General features: G+C 40.6%; 2 protein-coding genes across 6 annotated transcripts in view; one reads left to right on the top strand and one right to left on the bottom strand.

Moving 5' to 3' along the window:
• Positions 1-19208, top strand: part of pacsin3 (protein kinase C and casein kinase substrate in neurons 3) — a 58754-nt gene extending 39546 nt beyond the window's left edge. For 3 of the 4 annotated variants that reach the window (XM_054769956.1, XM_054769960.1, XM_054769959.1), the window contains 2 exons: positions 1604-1773; positions 6812-19208. In XM_054769956.1, the coding sequence (XP_054625931.1) occupies positions 1604-1773; positions 6812-6927 (286 nt within the window). In that variant the 3' untranslated portion in view covers positions 6928-19208. The remainder of the gene's footprint in view (positions 1-1603; positions 1774-6811) is intronic. The other variant, XM_054769958.1, reaches the window with a different exon arrangement.
• The window catches only part of LOC129178115 (Golgi apparatus protein 1-like), a 36180-nt gene continuing 27116 nt past the window's right edge, over positions 10161-19224 (bottom strand). Inside the window, exons 20-26 of one of the 2 annotated variants that reach the window (XM_054769955.1) lie at positions 19029-19152; positions 17250-17392; positions 17071-17172; positions 16897-17004; positions 15787-15907; positions 14429-14535; positions 10161-12789 (exon numbers count right to left, since the gene is read on the bottom strand). In XM_054769955.1, the coding sequence (XP_054625930.1) occupies positions 12622-12789; positions 14429-14535; positions 15787-15907; positions 16897-17004; positions 17071-17172; positions 17250-17392; positions 19029-19152 (873 nt within the window). In that variant the 3' untranslated portion in view covers positions 10161-12621. Of the gene's footprint in view, positions 12790-12876; positions 14536-15786; positions 15908-16896; positions 17005-17070; positions 17173-17249; positions 17393-19028; positions 19153-19224 lie in introns of those variants that run through there. The other variant, XM_054769954.1, reaches the window with a different exon arrangement.

Consider the following 19224-nt stretch of genomic DNA (forward strand, 5'->3'; position numbering starts at 1 on the left):
CCTTAAATGTTCATTTATCTCTTTCCTTCCTCATTTATATGCATTTACAATTGTGTCCTCATGTAAAACTATAAAAACGTGTTTGGTGTTAACATTTTTGACGGGCGATGTAGCTGACTTCCGCATCCAGTTCCCATTTTGTTTAGCTAGCTAAGAGGATGCGAACAAGGAAGGACATTTTGTGATTAAGAACACATTTGGACTCGCACAGTGCATTAATAACACGACAGGCGCCATATTGTACGCTAATACAAACCAAGGTAAAATTGTGGCGTCAATTTTTGTTAACCAAAAAACATGTTAACCGGGGTGGACGCCAACCAAGGTTCCTCTGTAATATTAATAAAGGCCTCCCTGGGATAAGCACCTTACTCCCAAATGCATCTTGGTACTCCTGCAGCTTCGAGTATATCCACATCCGTGGCAACTGTATGAGGAAAAATACAATATGTAAATAAAGCTAAGTAAGATAGGACAGGGTATTCAACACTGAGGTAACATTATTGGTGGCATACAGTAGTCCCCTTAAGGAGTTAACACTGTCTGCATCACACTCTCTAATTAGTTATAAAGTGTGTGTGCATGCGTGTGTGTGGATGTTCACACTCCCCTTGGAATTTGTCCTCCAGCAAAAACATTCCTCTCTCAGCTTAAACCAGGCATGGTGCCATACTGGACAGATTCCAGCCCAAACTGAGATGTGTCTGGTTTTTTAAAGGTTTTATCTTACTAGATTTTGATGGAGAAACCAGTGTGTGGAGTCTTCTATCAAAAATATATTAATTAAGAAATCGTGCTGTCTTGTGGTTGAATACAGCCTATTATCAGTCAAAAAATTTGCATATTGAAGCAAATTTTAGTTGTTTTTTTTTAAACTAAATGAAACATAAAAAATGTAAAATACAAATAGAGGGCATTCAGAAGACACGTTCAAAGGCACTGTGAATTATATGTAATGTTCTACGCTGGTGTCAGTCATGTTACACTAATGTTTGGTGAGACACACAAGCACCGCACTTGATCCCCTCGACCGATGTCACTTCCTGTCCGCCCACACTCGGCTCTCCTAGGGATCACATTTATAGCAACACGCAGTATAAATGATGAAATCATCTTTATCCTGATCCTAATGATGGTGGTGGCAGTGGAGCAGTTGGGACCCAAAAAGCGGCCAATATTGATGACCGGTTCTTCTCAGTCTTTTTCTGGTGCTTTTCATGATATTCATTTTCACTTCCATGGTGATGGCTTTCCTTTTCTTTGGCACACATCCGCTTGGGATAGAAAATGAAGTGTAAAAAGTGAACTAATAAGCAATGTTATTCTTCCTCGGTGTGGCTGAGCAGGCACACAATGTATTCATCCGCCCAGCACGAGGCACACACTGCATTCTTGTGCTTCGAGAGGCGCGTATTCTTCCGCTGGAAGCGCGCTGCAACTATGGTACTTCTCGCGCGAGTACCGTGTTTATGGACAAAATAGTTTTTAATGAATTTATGGGAGCACGTTTGTAAATCGTGGTCCATCACCAGTCACGTTTGACGTCAACACACGTACTAAACCATCTTAAGTGACAGCCCATCCTCATCTTCTGCTCACCCAGGGTTGCAAAAGACTACTCGTCAGACTGGTCAGATGAGGATAACCCGAAGAAGGTGGCCGTGAACGGTGTTGGAGAAGCGGAGGCCAAAGAGGAGCAGGTAGAGGGGGTGCGAGTCCGAGCGCTCTATGATTACGCGGGTCAGGAGGGTGATGAGCTCAGCTTCAAAGCAGGTATTAACCCCAACTAATTCTTCATGAGGAGAGGCATCACAGCAGAGATTCAGCCATTGTTTCTCAGAAAAGACTCACAAAAAAACAATCTCCAATATGTGACCAAAATTGGATTTTATGGGTAAGTGTGGGAATTTTATTTCAACACAGAGGCGGAATGACAACAAAAAATCCAGAAAAAACATTCAATAAAGGTTTTTTTTTTTGACTGAGTGAGGTAAATAATGGATCCCCAACCAACCAGCAAGAATTCTGATCCTCACAGAAGAAATACAAGGTTAGAGATGCAACAATTAGTATTTAATATATAATATAAAATTATTATTATTACATTTAGTGTGTATGTACAATATTAATTGTTATTTGTTATTTTGGAATTTGATAAATCGTTTTTTTTATTTAAAAAAATGGAAATATCCTCTGATTTGAGCCTGGTTCATAATGATTTGGTCCGTCTAGGGTACGGGTGTCCAAACCTTATCCAGCGAGGGCCACATAGCGAAAAATGAAAGGATACAAGGGCCACTTAAAATCAACACATGTACATATGCTAAAGAAGAAACTAGAAAGAAGACAAAACTGCCTCATATGACTTTATTCTCATCCAATTATGACTTCAACATCCCTCAACCTAATTTCCACAAAATTACACCTTTTATTTATTTTTTTGTTCGTTTCTCATATTACTTCTTCAAAAAAAACCCAACATATTTTGTCTGTAATATTTCAGCTCTGTACTACTAAAATGGTGTTTGCTTTTCCTCATTTCACAGTTTTATTCTCATAAAACTCATTTAACATTTTTTCTTGTGACTTTTTTCTGTTAATATTTTGACTTTATTCTTGTAAAATTTCATTTTTTTTTCCATTTCTACTATTGCTTTTTTTTTTTAAATGTTCCAAATATTTAGATTTTTTTCTTGTAAATGTTCTTCTCATAATTTTATGACTTTATTGGCATAATATTTTGACTTTATTCCCATAATTTTATAACTTCCCCCCACCTAATTTCCCCAAAATTACCACTTCATTCTTTGTTTGTTTCTCATAATATTGCGACTTAACGAAACATAGTTTTACTTAAATATTTTAACTTTATGCTACTAAAATGATTAAATTGTTATAAATTATTTTTATTATTTATTTTTTCTCATCTTACTTTATTCTCATGAAATTAAGACTTTTTTCTCACGAGACTGCAACTTTTTCTGTTAATATTTGGCTTTGTTTGTAATACAGTATTATAACTTTTTTCCCCAGCCTAGTTTTCCCAAAATTATTACTTTATTCTTTGTTTTGTTGTTATGTCTTTAAAAAAAAAATGTCTTTGATATTTTAACACTATACTACTAAAATGGTGTTTATTTTTCCTCAGCCCATGATTTTGCTCTCATAATATTATGACTTATGACTTCAAAAAGTATTTTTTTCTTTAATGTTTCAACTTTATGCTTCAAAAGTGATGTTATTTTTTACTCATAATAATGCTTTATTTTTTTTAAATCTTTTTTTCTCATTAGATTACAACTTTTTTCTCTTAATATTTTCACTTTATTCTTGTAAAATTACTGGAGACATTTTTGTTTTCTTGTTAAATTACATTTTTATGGGCCAATAAAAAAAAAACAGCCAGTGGCCGCAAATGGGCCGCACTTTGGACACCACTGGTCTATGGCCGAACCGATTCCTCGAATAATCAATACAAGCTTCAGATTAAACGATTAAGAACATAGTTGTTGGTTGCTGCCCTATACAAGATACTGTATTCATATTTATTGTCAACACAAAAACACAACGTTAGGAAAATCTTCAAGGAATTTAATCAGGCATTTTATTAGGAAATGACGAGGAACACGTTAACTGCATGCATATAAATGCAGAAATTAAAATTACACATCATAATTGCTGTAAATAAGCAGATATTTCAGGTATAACTGTACAATGGGGACTAAAATATTGCTCAATTTTACTAAAAAAAAACAAAAACAAACAAAAAAACAGAACAAAGTCAGACATTGGTTGGTTGTGACTTTCGACCAGCTGTCTGTGACCCACCCAGAATGGATCCGCGACGCACTGGTTGAGAATAACTGAACCAGAAGGTACGTCTGGCACTCGCCAACAAGGGTTTCTCCACCAGTGTTTTGTTTGTCTTGGGATCAAATGTTAATTTTATTCAATCAAATACAATTTTTTTTACTTAAGAACTTTTATTGAAGGTTTTTCGCTGGAGATTTTGTCAATTTTCTCTCAGCTAAAATAAACCTACCAAAAAGGATTTATTGGAGGAAAACTGACGTTACAAATTATTATTTTTTTATTTGATTTATTATTTATTTGCAGTTGCAAAATGTATAAAATGAACAAAACGGAAACTATTTACAGCTCAAAACAGCTAACATTGCAAACGGTCACTTTTTTTTCCAAATGGAAAAGTGTACATTTGCAAAATGATTGCAGCTTACAAAGAATGCTGAATCATTTTGAGTGCAGCTGTGTACATAAATAACCTATTTTGAGAGTGTTTATAAAAGACAATAAAGCGCACAGAAATCGACCCGTAATCTTAGAAAAAGTATCAAGAAAGAAACATGGATTTTATCTCCAGCTGTGATGCCTCGTTGCACATTTTCCACACACAACATGAACTTGTGAACGTGTGTACTGATGCTGAAATGTGTGATATGCTTTGGGATGACGGCCACAACATGCACACATAGAGGGAAGTCAAGAATTTTGGCAAATGTTCCAAAATGTGTATGCATGGATTCATGTAGTTGCTTGCTGAGTGGCTTAAATTGGATCCGGTGTACCGTGAAGCATATTAACATCATCATATCAATTTGGATATTGAGTAGTCAAGAGATCACAGAAAACAGAAACATCTCTGTGGTCTCTGTGCTTTTATTTTGATAGTGCTTTCCTATTCTTTTGTTGCACTTTTAAAAGCAACTCTTAACCCATCTCACCATGAAGACCATCTAATAGTTGAAAGTGAAGCACACCCGTATGTACAATATGCAAATATGCATTACATAAGGCATATTCTCTTCTACTGTATGCACACACACTTAAATCACCTTAATAGTTGCTTCACAAAAAGCTTTGAAAGTGACTGTACAGTTTACACATGCACTCCTGATCCAAATTTTAAGACCGATTTATTGCAAACAAGTATTAAAGTGAAATAGGCTGTTCATCAGCTGATCAAAAATGAAAGATCATATGTCAAAAAACCTGGAAACACTCCTAAAATAGAAATAAAAATGTTCAATAAAGGACTTAGTAATGAGTAGCTGGGCCATCTTTGTTAAACAGCTCAAAAATTGGTTTGGGCATGCTTGATGCCAGGTGGTGTAGATGGCTTCACGGAGGGCATCCACTGTCTGGAACTGATGTCCATCTTTGTAAACTTCCCTTGCCATCCATCATGTTCTCAATTGGATTTAGACCAGGGGAACACGCAGGATGGTCCAAAAGAGTGAGCTTATTCCTCTGGAAGAAGTTCTTTGTCAGGGGGGGCATTGTGAACTGCAGCGTCCTGTTGAAAAATCCAGTCATTACCACACAGACGAGGGCCTTCAGTCATGAGGGATGCCCCATGCAACATCTGCACATAGCCAGCTGCCGTTTGACGCCCCTGCACAACCTGAGGCGCCATTTTTCCATTGAAGGAAAAAGCAGCCCAGATCATGATGGAGCCCCCTCCGTATGGAAAACATCTCAGATGGGATCTTGTTGTCATGGCAGTAATGCAGGAAGCCATCAGGACCGTCAAGGTTACATTTTTTCATTCTTTCATGTCCCATGTTTGGGGCTCTCCTGCAAATTCCAAACGGGCAATTTTGCCTTCTCTCACAGATGCCGTCTGATGGTTATTGGACTACACTCGGCACCTGTGACAACCTTCATTTGGGCCGAGGTTGGTCTTGTGGCTTGACGGCAAGTCGGATCCTCTGCCTCAGGGCCGGTGAAATTTTTGGGGGTTTACCACTTTTTTGTTCCATAACCCTCAGGGTGTTTGAAGAAGTTCCAACCTCGGCAGCGATGGTGCGCTGCGAGAGGCCCTGCTTATGCAGCTCAACAATCCCACCGTGTTCAAAGAGAGAAAGCTTTTTTACCTTTGCCGTCAAGAGATCATGACAATGTGAATCCCTGACACAAAATCACATTCAATCACATTTCTGCCAAGATTTAGCCTTTTAAAGGCTGCGGTCTTAAACTTTTGATCAGCTGATGAACAGCCTATTTTGCGTTAGTGTTCTTTTGCAATAAATTGCTTACTCAAAATGTTGTCTCACTCCCGTTTCTTCTTTTTGCAGTTTGAATCTCAAGAACCTCCTTAAGATCCAACAGTGCAAAATGTCAATTCTTGTTATTTTGCAGCTGGTCTTAAAATTTTGATCCGAAATATATTATATAGTTGACATAGATAGATAGATAGATAATAATCCATCACTACTTCAAATTTTCACTCTCACAATTTTTCACAAATATTAATAATGGTTGATTATGGCCAATTATTAGTAAAAAAAAATGCATATTCAAGCAAATTTTATGTATTTTTTATGTAAATTAAGTATTTTCAAGCATAAAAATGGCTAAATGGACTCCAACACAAAATATAAGGCATTCAGATGACAAACTCAAGACAGGATGTCACGCAGTACTCTACGTTGGTCACTAGGTGTCAGTAATGTGTCACATTGCTGAGGCAACAGCAACACCGCTGGCAACAAAAGTGAGTTCACCCAACGTGAATATGTCCAAATTGGGCCAACTAAACCATTTTCCCTCCCTGGTGTCAGGGGACTCGTTAGTTTTAGATGATCCCATGTGTGATTGGGGAGCAGGTGTGGTAAATTTGGTATCGAAAACAGAATTTTTACTCTACATAAAGATTTTTTTAGGCTGTAAGAGGATTGCCAACACCCTGAAAGTGAGCTGCAGCACGGTGGCCAAGACCACAGCTTCCACTTGCCAAATCCTGGGAGTTAAGTGTTGTTCTTTAATGGTGTTTGCGTGGTCTTCCCTGCAGGAGAGGAGCTGCTGAAGCTGGGTGAGGAAGATGAGCAGGGCTGGTGTAAAGGACAGCTGAGCAGCGGCCAGGTGGGCCTCTATCCCGCCAACTACGTCCAGCTCACAGATTCCTGATGACCCGCCCCCTCTTCACCTCGCCAATGGTACAGCTTACACTCAAGGAGTTACTGACCAATACTCAATCATTGAGTTTGTTTTTCTCCATTTTTAAGTTCAGCACATTTCACAATAAGCGAACACTGAGGGGGAAATTTGTGGGTAACTGGCTTTTTTAACACAAATCACCAAGCCATGTGTAACCGGCGCAAACTGTGAACCCTTCCCTTCCCTTCCATTTTCACTTACGGTTATTTGGTCCACGTTTCATTAATAAAAAAAAAAATATTTAGGAAATAATTGCTGTAAAATAATCGCAAGTTACATGTTCCCTCTCTCCGCTTGGTGTGGTCAACGTGATGCTAGGGGTGCCAAGCTAAGCTATCCTGCATAGTTTTATGAAATGCTCCAATATACTCCTTATTATTCCTTAAATGAGCTCATGTGTGTATATATATGTATAAAACCAAAGAAGTATTTTAGGTGAAGTTTGTGAATTCACCAATAGAGTTCTTTATTTTCTCTTTATTTCTTTACCCGGTGGCCGAAAATGGAACTGCATGTACTGTAGATCATCATGACAGAACTGCTTTGCAGCGCCGCCCTGCTGTCTGACTGAGGGATTGCGCCATCAGCCGGGTGATGGCACACTAATGGTGTCATATGACCCCAGCAGATGGTTTTTTTTTTCTCCAAAAAAATTTTATTTTCAGTGCAAGCAGGATGTTTGTTTTTATTCGCTTCATATTTAATTCATCTGCTGTGTGAATCCCTTTTTCTTTTATATGTGATAGCTTTATGAGGCTAGTAATTATTATCATTATTATTTTAGTCTTGTATAATTATGCTTTCAGATTTTCCTGTTAAATTTAGCAATGCTGGGGACTAGAAATGAGAGCATGGAGCACACATGCTTCAGAGAAATATCTTTGTGTTTGAGGTTTTGCATGTTTTAAGTTCATGAGGGAGCTCCTTCTCTAGCTTGAACTCTACTTCCTGCGCTCCTTTTTTGACTCTTTCCTTTATCTTCCCCAACTTGTCATCTGTGCAGCACATAAAGTTGTGACTTCCACTATCTTTGTGTCGCGCAGCATCATTACTTACACTTACCTCACTCAACTGATAACATGTGAACCACACAATGGAGCCGCACCACACGCACCGTGCGGGCATTACAACAGACTCTTACACGCAAATATACATGCAAAAGAATGCAAACATTTTTACTCATTTATAACCCGCAAGGCACCTTCCCCAACAGAAAGTTACCCTGCATGCTTTGCGGGTTATGAATGAGTATAAAATAACATTGTTTTGCATGCATATTAGTGTAAGTGTCTACTTCCATGCCCGCATAATCCGTGGGGTGTAGTTACTTATGTTATGTTTGGTTGCATCGTGAGCGAGGTCACCATGAGGTTTGATGACCTCCTGCCGGTCTGTGTTGTGTGAGCATGAGCATAAATGTCGGGCTAAATGTACAGTAGCGCCATAGACGTAACCCAGGCTTGATGACCGTGTCAAAAAGAAACATTTTTGTCATTCGCAGGACATATACTGTTTATACGAATTCATGCATTCACGCTCACATTTGCACCTGTGGACATTTTAGAGACTGAAGAACCTAACATGCATTTTAATAACACAACTGCTGATGCTTCAGATACTTAATGAACCTTAAGGAATGTGCCAGTCATGAATGAGTTGTTCAAAACTTTTTTTTTTTTTACTGAACTGGGTCTCGTCTCCGCTAACTCAGTGATTGACTCACCCACACCGCGCTAGCTAAATTAAAAAAGGAACCCAGTTAACATGCGTTAGCCACCTGTGGAAAAAGCCTCAGATCATCTCCTCTACCCGCTTCCTGCCCAAGCAGCGTCACAGGATCGACAAAACCAGCAGGGTGCTTGACGGAGACTCGCATTTCACTGACTCACATGCGTGACGAAGACTGGAGTTTCACTGACTCACTGGTGCTCGACGAAGACTCAACTTTCACTTTCTCACAGGTTGACAAGACTTGAGTTTCACAGACTCGGACTGGTGTCTCAGTGGCTCACGTGTGCTGGACCGAGACTTGAGTTTCACTGACTCATGGGTCGACAAGACTCGAGTTCCACTGACTCACAGGTTGACAAGACTCGATTTTCACTGACTCACACGTGCGACGTAGACTTGCATTTCACTGACTCGGGTGTGCTCGATGAAGACTCGAGTTTCACAGACTCACAGGTGCTCTCCGAAGACTGGAGTTTCACTGACTCCTGTGACTCAATGACTCGAATTGAGTATTACTGACTCATGGGTTGACAAACTCGAGTTTCACTAACACGTGTGTGCTCGATGAAGACTCGAGTTTCACTTACTCACAGTTTGCCAAGACTTCACAGACTTGTGTGTGCTTGACAAAGACTCTGACTGGAGTTTCAGTGACTCACGTGTGCTCACTGACTTGAATTACTGACTCATGGGCTGACAAGACTCGAGTTTCATTGACTCACGGCTTGACAAAATTCAAGGTTCACTGACTCATGGGTTAAGACTAGAGTTTCATTGACTCCCGTGTGCTCGACGAAGACTCGAGTTTCACTGACTCGTGGGTCAAGCAGACTCGAGTTTCACTGACTTACTGGTTGACAAGATTCAGGTTTCACTGACTTGTGTGTGCTCAATGAAGACTTGAGTTTCACTAAGTCACAGGGGCTTGACGAAGACTTGCCTGTCACCGACTCACACGTGTGCAACGTAGGCTCTAGTTTCACTGATTCATGGGTTAACATGGTTCGAGTTTTATAAACTCACACATGCGGCGAAGACTTGCATTTCACCGACTCGTGTGTGCTCGACGAAGACTCGAGTTTCTCGGACTCGCCGGTGCTCTACGAAGACTAAAGTTTCACTGACTCCTGCGTGCTTGAAGACTCGAGTAATACTGAGTCGCGGGTTGACGAGATTCGAGTTTCACCGACTCATGGGTTAAGACTAGAGTTTCACTGACTCCCGTGTGCGTGATGAAGACTCGTGTTTCACTGACTCACGGGTACAACTTGTTGCACATGTGTGAGTGATTCCAGTAAATCGAATCAGTGATTCGCACATCATACTTTTAAAAGCATCTTTTTAAGCATCGGGTAAGTGATAGCTGTAAATGCTGCATTAAAGTGCTTGTGAATTGCATGAAAATTTGTTTGTTTTTTTTCTTTGAAAAGAAATTTGTGAGCGACAGAGGCAAACTTAGGAAAATGTGCAGACATTTTTATTAAATTAACATTTTTATCTGTACAGCAAAATAAAATGTCACAATAATTCTGTTCCATCTTCATATTCCATGTTACAACCTGAAAACAAGATGCGTTGCATACTTGCATATAAATAGAGAATGGGTATTTTTACTTTGATTCTTGGACTTATTCAGACTCATGTAAAATCACACAAAGGAAATCGTACAAAAAAAAAGTGTGCCGTCTGTTTGCATCTTCAGTTGTAGTGTTTGCAGTTTCTTTCCACCCGAGTGTGAAGGCCTTGAGGGAGGGCGCACACCAGGGGGGCGGGGGCGATGGCGAGGTTAGCCAATCTCTTCCTCCTCTTTGCTGGAGGCTTCACGCTACATTAGCTGTTGCTAACGCAGCAACACAGCAAGGGCGACGACAACTTTACATAGCTGCCATCTTCAAAAATAAACATCTATACCACTTAACCTGCTCAAGGCCACGGGCTGGAGCCTACCCCAGCCCACTCTGGTGGAGAAGCACACTAGTCTATCACAGCACTGAGTGGGAATAGAGGAGGTCAGCTTTGTGAATCACGAGCCAAAAGTCATCGGTTATGCGGTTGAAGCCAGAGTGCTTGTGGAGCACACAACTATGGTGCATTTGAGGACCGCCAAAGAATGTGAAATCTCAATGCCTGATCAAAAAACATTATCAGTGAAGCTCAGAGACATAAACATGTAAAAATGGTGTTTTTTTTCTAAAACACTGGTACATGTATACTGTACATTTTACCTGTATTATCACGTATTCATAAATTATAGTGAATGAGATGTGTTTTCTGTGGGAAAAAAAAACAGCCTATTTTCGGAGGAAAAAACTGCATTTAAAGGAAGAACAGCCTACATCTCAGCTTTCTGTTATCAAATGAAATACTAAAAATATTATATTGAATTAAGCCGGCGGTGTCCAAAGTGCGGCATGGGGGCCATTTGCAGCCCACAGCTGTTTTTTTGGCACATTCAAAGACTCATTTAAAAAGAAAACTACAAAAAAAAAACAGCAAAAATGGAAAAATCAGTAGTAATTTTACAATAGTGAAAATATTGAGAGAAATAATTGGAATCTAATTGGCAAAAAGTCTTATGAGAATAACGTAATGAGGAAAAATCATTCTTGTCGTTTTAGTAGTATAAAGGTTATATTTTAAAGAAAAAACATTTTAAAGTCATAATATGAAAAATAAAAATAAAGTTGTAATTTTTGGAACATTAGTTTGCAGAAAAAAGTCACAAGAATAAAGTCAAACTATTATGGAAGTACAGTCATAATTACGAGAATAAAATAGCAATTTTACAAGAATAAACTTGTAATATGAGGAAAAATCATTTTAGTGGCAGAGTTAAAATATTAACGAAAAAAAATATTTTTATGTCGTAATATTATGATAAACAAAATGAAATAAAGTTGGAATTTTAGGAAAATTAGGTTGGGGGAAAAAGTTATAATATTATGGGAATAAAGTCATAAGAGAAGAAAATTTTGAAGAAAGTCAAAATAGTTGGATTCATATTATGAAAAGAAAATTGACAGAAATTATTTAAAAAGAAAGTTGAAATAAAAAAAAACCTGCAAAAATGTGAAAAAAGAGCAAAGATAAAAGTTGATATTAATGTTTTTTCACCGATATCACAAAGCTGAGATGCAGTTTTTTCTTGAAATATACAGTATAGAACTTCTTAGCATATCTACATGTGTACAAAATATCCAAGTGGCAAATTTGCATCCTTTCATTTTTCACAATGTGGCCCTCGCTGGAAAAAGTTTGGACTCTCCTGAATGAAGCCATACTGTTGAGGCCATGGGGCTATAAAAAACGAGTGGCGTCTTCGAGCAACAGGCTTGTTGGAGTGGACAAAAATATGCGTAACGAGTCTCAATGCCCCCGAAAAGTTGGAGCTTGCACTCCGGTCACCTGTTGTAAACGCCACCTGCACTCAGTGATGACTTGATACTGCATCCTTTGGCTTCACGAGCACAAATCCCATCAGCAACAATGATAGAACAATAAAAAAATGGCATAGATATACAAAATTTGAACAGATACGTAATGCAAAGAGAACACTGGTGGTCATGGCAAGCAGGTTGATCTTCCTGTACAAGCGGGAAAAAGTTTGCCTCGTTGTTTGAAACTGCTGCTTGTGCGTTTCAGGAAGTCTCTTGGAAAAAAAAAAAAAGATCTCTTGAGGATCTCTGCATGCTCCAAGTTTCTTAAATATGACTAAAAACAGGAGGTTGGGAGGGGGAGCAGTTCTCAGTCAAGCCTGAAAGTGCCGATTTGACACTTTTCATGTCCCACGCCAAATAATGTTCTCCGGAGGGGGGAAAGAAGCGACTGAAGAAATGCTTTGATTTGGCGTCTGGCGGAATTTGACCACAAAGCTGAAAGTTTGACGGACTGGAAGCGGAGAAAGGGAGGAAGGGGAAGGGCGGCGGGTGAACTCTACCGGTCCTTCAGTTCTCTGGTCACATGCTTGGTGATGCGACCGCACAGCAGCCCCACCAGGAAGAGGATGCACATGCTCAGTGCGATCATGAGCAGGATGTAGTTCTTGGAGGGCGACGTCATCACCTGCACCGCCAGGTCTGAGAAGCCCTCTGCTGGCGCCACCTACAGCACGCACAAGCACAGTCATGTTATTGTCTGATATGATATCCATAGTATCGATACCAAGGGTGGTGTCAATATCAGATGATAATGGCGTGGTGAGATCGATATTTTCAAAATCGCGGTTAACCGGTTCCGGATCCGACCGTGATGAGTGAATTTCTGTGTTTAGTATGTAGTCGTTATATATAAATGGAATATTTTTGTAGTTGGAGCATAAAAAAACTTGTTCACAACCCTCTAATATTGTTTTTTAACATTGTTAGAGCCCTCTAAACATGAAAAAACACCCATACAGCCACCTTTGCACTCCAATTAGCCAATATCGACATAATAATAGAAAATAAGATATAAATAAGACTCATGCTCGTGTGTGTTGCTGTAAATGCGTCCTGGTGCTAGGGGAACTGAGCGGGGGGGTGGACAGGAAGTGACGTTGGGGGTTCACAGTTGAGTTTTTTTAGCCTGGCATGGGTTATGGACGCAACAGTAGCCCGTTTTAGGGATCATTGAAAGCTGTTGTTGACTGTTGACTAATGAAAGTTGTTGACTGTTGTTCCAGCAATCCAGTTCTGGCATTTGTGCGTCTCACCGAACATTACAGTAACATTACTGACACCTAGTGACCAGTGTAGAATACTACCTGTCATTCTGAGAACCTTTGAATGTGTCATTTAGCCATTTTTATGCTTGAAAATGCGTAATTTAGGCAAAAAAAAAAGCGTAAAATTAGCGTGATTTATTAGTTCATATGAATTTGAATTGAGTGAAGCCATGAATTTCAAAGTGTGAATTGGTGAGGGATTACTGTATAGGCAATACTAGACCTGCACATTTGCAATTCAGCGTTCAAGACTCCGCAAATTTGCCGATTTATACAAAAAAAAAAAATGTTTCTACAAACATTTTCTCTCAGAAAAAAGTCCGTTTTGTCCCGCAGAAAACGCATCTCGTTCACCGCAAGTTGGTAATCATTTGTAAACAAGTGATAACACAGCTAACATGTACCACTGTCAAAAAAGCCCACCATTTTTACATATTTATTTCTGTCTTTATGCCTCACTGATCATGTTTTTTTCCACTATGCGTTGCGATTTCGCACTTTGTTTAGCGGTCCTTGAACACACCATTATATGTGCTGTGATACACAAAAGTTTTTTGTTGTAGTGGTGAGTAGCTATACAGTACATTTGATACTTCAAATGTATTTAATAAGTGTGTGAGGCACGAGTCAACAATGGTAATCGAAGAGAGAAGGGGAGGGTTGTGGAGCTGAATCTCTAATCTCATCATTACAACAGGCACGTTTATTCCAAATGATCCGAAATCGTCGGAGAACGTCTCACAAATAGGCATTTTTATGACAGCATCAATTAACTGCATTTACTTGGTATCGGGTGGATACCAGAATTTGCAGTATCGCCCATAGATCCCAGCCTTTTAACTGTCGTGGGCAAGTGGACTGGAAGTGACGAGTCATAACAAGAAACAAGAACGAGAACAAGAACGGTACAGACAGCACGAACGCACAGTAAGAAAAATGGTGAAAAATGGGAACATGCGACTGAAATAAAACATGCCCCATAAAAAAAGATACATTAATCATCATGAAAAGAGTAAAATACTGCTTCCTGGTTGTTACCTTCGCAGCGTAGCTCCACATGTCGATGCGATCCTGGAGTCTTTTCTTACACTCAGGCTGCAGGCGAACTCTCTTGTCCTGTAACGCCTCCATCAGACACGACATCTCTGCATCGTGAGACACACCACACCATAACATGTACATTTTTCACACACATTGGAGGGTTTTCCAGCATGAAGCGCCTTTTTAAGGTCATGCCGCAGCATCTCAATAGGATTCAGGTCAGGACTTTGACTAGACCACTCCAGTCTTCATTTTGTTTTTCTTCAGCCATTCAGAGGTGGACTTGCTGGTGTGTTTTGGATCATTGTCCTGCTGCAGAACCCAAGTTGGTTTCAGCTTGAGGTCACCAACAGAAGGCCGGACATTCTCTTTTAGGATAGACAGCAGAACGCATGGAATGCAAGTCTTCCAGGTCCTGAAGCAGCAAAACAGCCCCAGATCATCACACTACCACCACCATATTTTACTGTTGCTATGATGTTCTTTTTCTGAAATGTGGGGTTACTTTTACGCCAGATGTAATGGGACACACACCTTCAAAAAGTTCAACTTTTGTCTCGTCAGACCACAGAGTATTTTCCCAAAGGTCTTGGGGATCATCAAGATGTTTTCTGGCAAATTGAGATGAGCCTTAATGTTCTTTTTGTTCAGCAGTGGTTTTGGTCTTGGAACTCCATCAGACAGGCGTTTTTTGCCCAGTGTCTTTCTTATGGTGGAGTCATGAACACTGACTGAGGCAAGTCAGGCCTGCAGTTCTTTGGATGTTGTTGTGGGGTCTTTTGTGACCTCTTGGCTGAGTCGTCGCTGCGCTCTTGGGGTCATTTTGGTTGGCTGGCCACTCCTGGGACGGTTCACCACTGTTCCATGTTTTCGCTGTTTGTGGACAACGGCTCTCACTGTGGTTAGCTAGAGTCCCAAAGCTTTAGAAACAGCTTTATAACCTTTTTCAGACTGATAGATCTCAATGAAGTTATTTTTTAACGGGGTGGGGGGACCATGTAGGTTTGGATTTTTTTTTCTCCTTTTTAAAAATAAAAAGTTTGATTTAAAAACTTAATTTTGTGTTGAGTTGTGGTGTCATCACTCTTATTTACATTTGTTTGATGATCTGAAACATTTAAGTGTGCAAAAAAAATAAGAAATCAGGAAGGGGGCAAACACTTTCACACCACTGTGTGTGTGTGTGTGTGTGTGTGTGTGTGTGTGTGTGTGTGTGGGTGTGTGGGTGTGTGTGTGTGTGTGTGTGTGTGTGTGTATATATATTCAGTCGCACCGGACTGAAAAAAGTGCGACTTATACTCTGGAAAATAGGGTATTGTACATAAGAAGCCAAATGATTGTGTGAAAGCACCCACGTCTTCCTCTGCCGGGTGTAATAGCAGCACAGTGATGTTTCAGGTCCAGGGCACAGGCTGTGTGGAGGACCGGGTCTACAAAGATGTCTGCTTTACTCTCCTTCAGCATGTTCAGCACTTCCTGCAGACAAGAACAAGCAGCAATTTTATCATTTTTCAGATGTTCTTGATGGAAATACGATGTGTGTCACTTGTGATGTGTGATGTGATGTGATGTCCACAACAACATTCAAACAATTTCTGCCCTCCATGAAGAAACTCATGGCTCATTTGGATCAGCCTCCCTGGGAAAGTCTATTCCAGAGTGCTGGAGGGAACCTCGAACCTCAGCTACAGGAGGTGCAATGTGGTTTTCGTCCTGGTCATGGAACACTGCACCAGCTCTACACAATTGCAGGGGTACTGGAGGGTGGATTGGAGTTTGCCCAACCGGTCCACTTGTGCTTTGTAGACTGGGAAAAGGCATTCGACCGTGTCCTTGAGGTGTCCTGTGGGGGGTGTACCGGGAGTACGGGCTTGGTGGCACGCTACTACATGCACGCTGCTACGTGCTATTCGTGCATTGGCAGCAGTAAGTCCCTACTGAGACTGCTGCCCCCACCACCCATACCCCCAAAAAATGGATGGGTGGATGGATGGATATCATTTTATGGCTTCTACTTGGTGGCTTTATGAAGCTGTGGCAGCGTCTGGGAAGGGTATATAAAGTATCCTGCAAGCTTCACTTTTGCTTTGCAACACACAACTATGGTGCGTTCAAGGACACCCGAACAAAGTGCAAAATCTCAACAGTTGACGAAAAAGCATCAGTAAAGCATGGAGACATAAACATGTACAAATTGTGGTCTTTTTTTTTTTTTACAGTGATACATGTATACTGTACATGTTACCTGTATTATCACTGATTTATAAATTATTATGGACTTATAATAAATGATCTGCAGGGAAAAAACGGCCTATTTTCATAGCAGAAAAAAAAATCCAATAATATATCACATTTCTTATTTGATATCTTTGTCTCAACCAAAATAATGATCTCTAAAAACATCAAGCTGTTGGCTCTCAAATGGCTGTGAAGAGAAAGTCATATTAAAGGATACACAAGTATACCTTTTTGCAGGCGTCCTGTTTGATCTTGAGCAGGTTCACTTTCAGACATTCTTCTACCTGACCAGTCTGCTCCTGAGCGGCTGCCTCCTCCGCACACAGCCTGGAGATCTGGAGGAGAAAGTGCAATGGCGAGGGGAGGACATTTTGCCGTTGACATTTCTGCAACATGCATACCTCGTCTGAGCAATGCATCTGCAGCTGCGGGTCCAGCCTGTAGTCCAGCGCAGACTCCTGGAGAATCACTCGGATCTGGTCCTCACAGTCTGGAGACAATCTCTGACGTTGAAGGTGAGATTTAAGAAAGTGATGTCCTCGGTTACCATATGGACTCGGTCTCTGATGATTGGACTGACCTGATCGGCATATTTGAGCTTGAGGCAGGCGATCACCTGACCCTCCAGCTCGCTGTCCTCACTCCCTTTGTTCAGGATAGACTGGCAGAACTTGGGAATATCCGCTCTGCAAGATTTCCTCAACACTGGGTTCAACCTGTAGTCTGTTGAGGGTGAGGATACATGGCAGACTGCTTTTATCGACATAAACGGGCACACACTGACCTCCTGTTCAGTGCAAAACAGGGATGTCCGATAACGGCCAACCGTTATCTCTTCAAGGGCTGCAAAGGTACATGGTTTTACCGTTCGGTTCGCCCTGCATGGGGCAATCCACCTTATGGATTGGCGGTTTTGCGATACATTTTGCACGTCAAGGTGCAGTGCACCTGTTTTTAAACACTTCACCTCTGTAAAGGGACAAAGATGAGTGCATAAGATGAATGCAGCGTGTTGCCATTGTTCAGCAGAGATGAGAACGCTGCACTTGAGGAAAGGAGCTTTACAAAAAAATAATCATCAAACACTTACTGTGGCACTTGCACCTTCCTAAAATGAAACGCTCTAAACCAGGGGGGTCTAAACTGCAGCGCAGGGGACATTTTAGCCTGCAGCTTGTTCTATGTTATATCTAATGAGATATATTAATAGATACTACACTCATTTGCTTTGTCACTTACAACACGAAGCTTATATAGCTTACAGTATGGTATAATACTGATCTACATTATATTGCTTATGGCAGGGGTGCCCATTACGCCGATCGCGAGCTACCGTTCCATCGTGAAGATAGTTCGGGTCGATCGCATGAACGTCACTTCATAAGTGTCATATGACATCAGTCAGCCGGCATTAAGCTCCCCTCCTGATTCGCTCTTCCTCCCCCGCGGCAATGGTGAACGTCATGTCTCAAACTACACACAGAGATGCAACTTTCATCATCTATATGTTTTATAGTCAGAGATAGATCATGTTGACTTATAGCGTGCACCTCGATATTCATGTACAATGTATGCCCTTTCGGCTCAGCTCCCTCTTCACCACAACGGACCGACGCAGAGTCCGCATCACTGCAGATGCCGCGACAATCCGCCTGTCGATGTTGCGTCGCGTCCATCCCTCACTCGTGCACAAAACCGAGAGGTGCTTAAACTCCTCTGCTTGGGCACTCCCCCCTTTTCCGAGTGAGCACCATAAACTGTCTTCCTTTAATACTTCAGGAAAAACCACTCGGGAGTCACAAACAGCTAGCGTACCTGCAGCAAAATAAGATGCGCTTGGGCACATGCTGAACGGGCCCAGTTTATAATTTCTTGTATTTTATGTTTCATACTTTGGACTTGACTTTGTTTTTACACGGATGTTTATGCCACATAAAAATGTGAATTATGAATGTATAACCTGTCTTACTTATTGACAGGAGAACATGTTATTTTAGGTGACGATGGATCATGATTGTTTTAATGACTATTTTGTTGAGACAAAATGTTTGAAATAAATATGGCATTTTTTCTATAACTTACACTGCACATTGCAGTATCCATTTTATTTGTATGGCATCACAGTAAAATAAGTACAGTGTGTTCATTCATTACGTGACATTAGTTGGAGGGAAACCTGCTGCCTACATCCACATCGGTTGATAGCGGAAATAAAGTGCCAGACGATATCGGTAAATTGGCAAGAACGCCAATATCGAGCATCTCTAGTGCAAAGTACAGTAAGTTTCAGAATAAAAGCATGGCATTCGGAGGTGCTACTGTAGCTTGTCTGCACGTGCACTAGAAGGTGAAGGTGTACCTGTGTTCTGGGTGATCTGCCTCTTCGTGATCATCTGTTTGCACTTTGGATCCATCAGCTCGCTGTTCTTGTTCTGCTTCAGACACTGAAGAACATTTCTGGCATCGGCTTCAGTGCAGAACCTCTGCAGAAGAGAGTTCCCCATCTTGTTGAGTTTTTTTTTTTTTTTTTATAATACAATCTCAGTTCTTTCCCT

This window comes from Dunckerocampus dactyliophorus, chromosome 3 (genome assembly GCF_027744805.1).
Source record: "Dunckerocampus dactyliophorus isolate RoL2022-P2 chromosome 3, RoL_Ddac_1.1, whole genome shotgun sequence".
NCBI lineage: Eukaryota > Metazoa > Chordata > Actinopteri > Syngnathiformes > Syngnathidae > Dunckerocampus > Dunckerocampus dactyliophorus.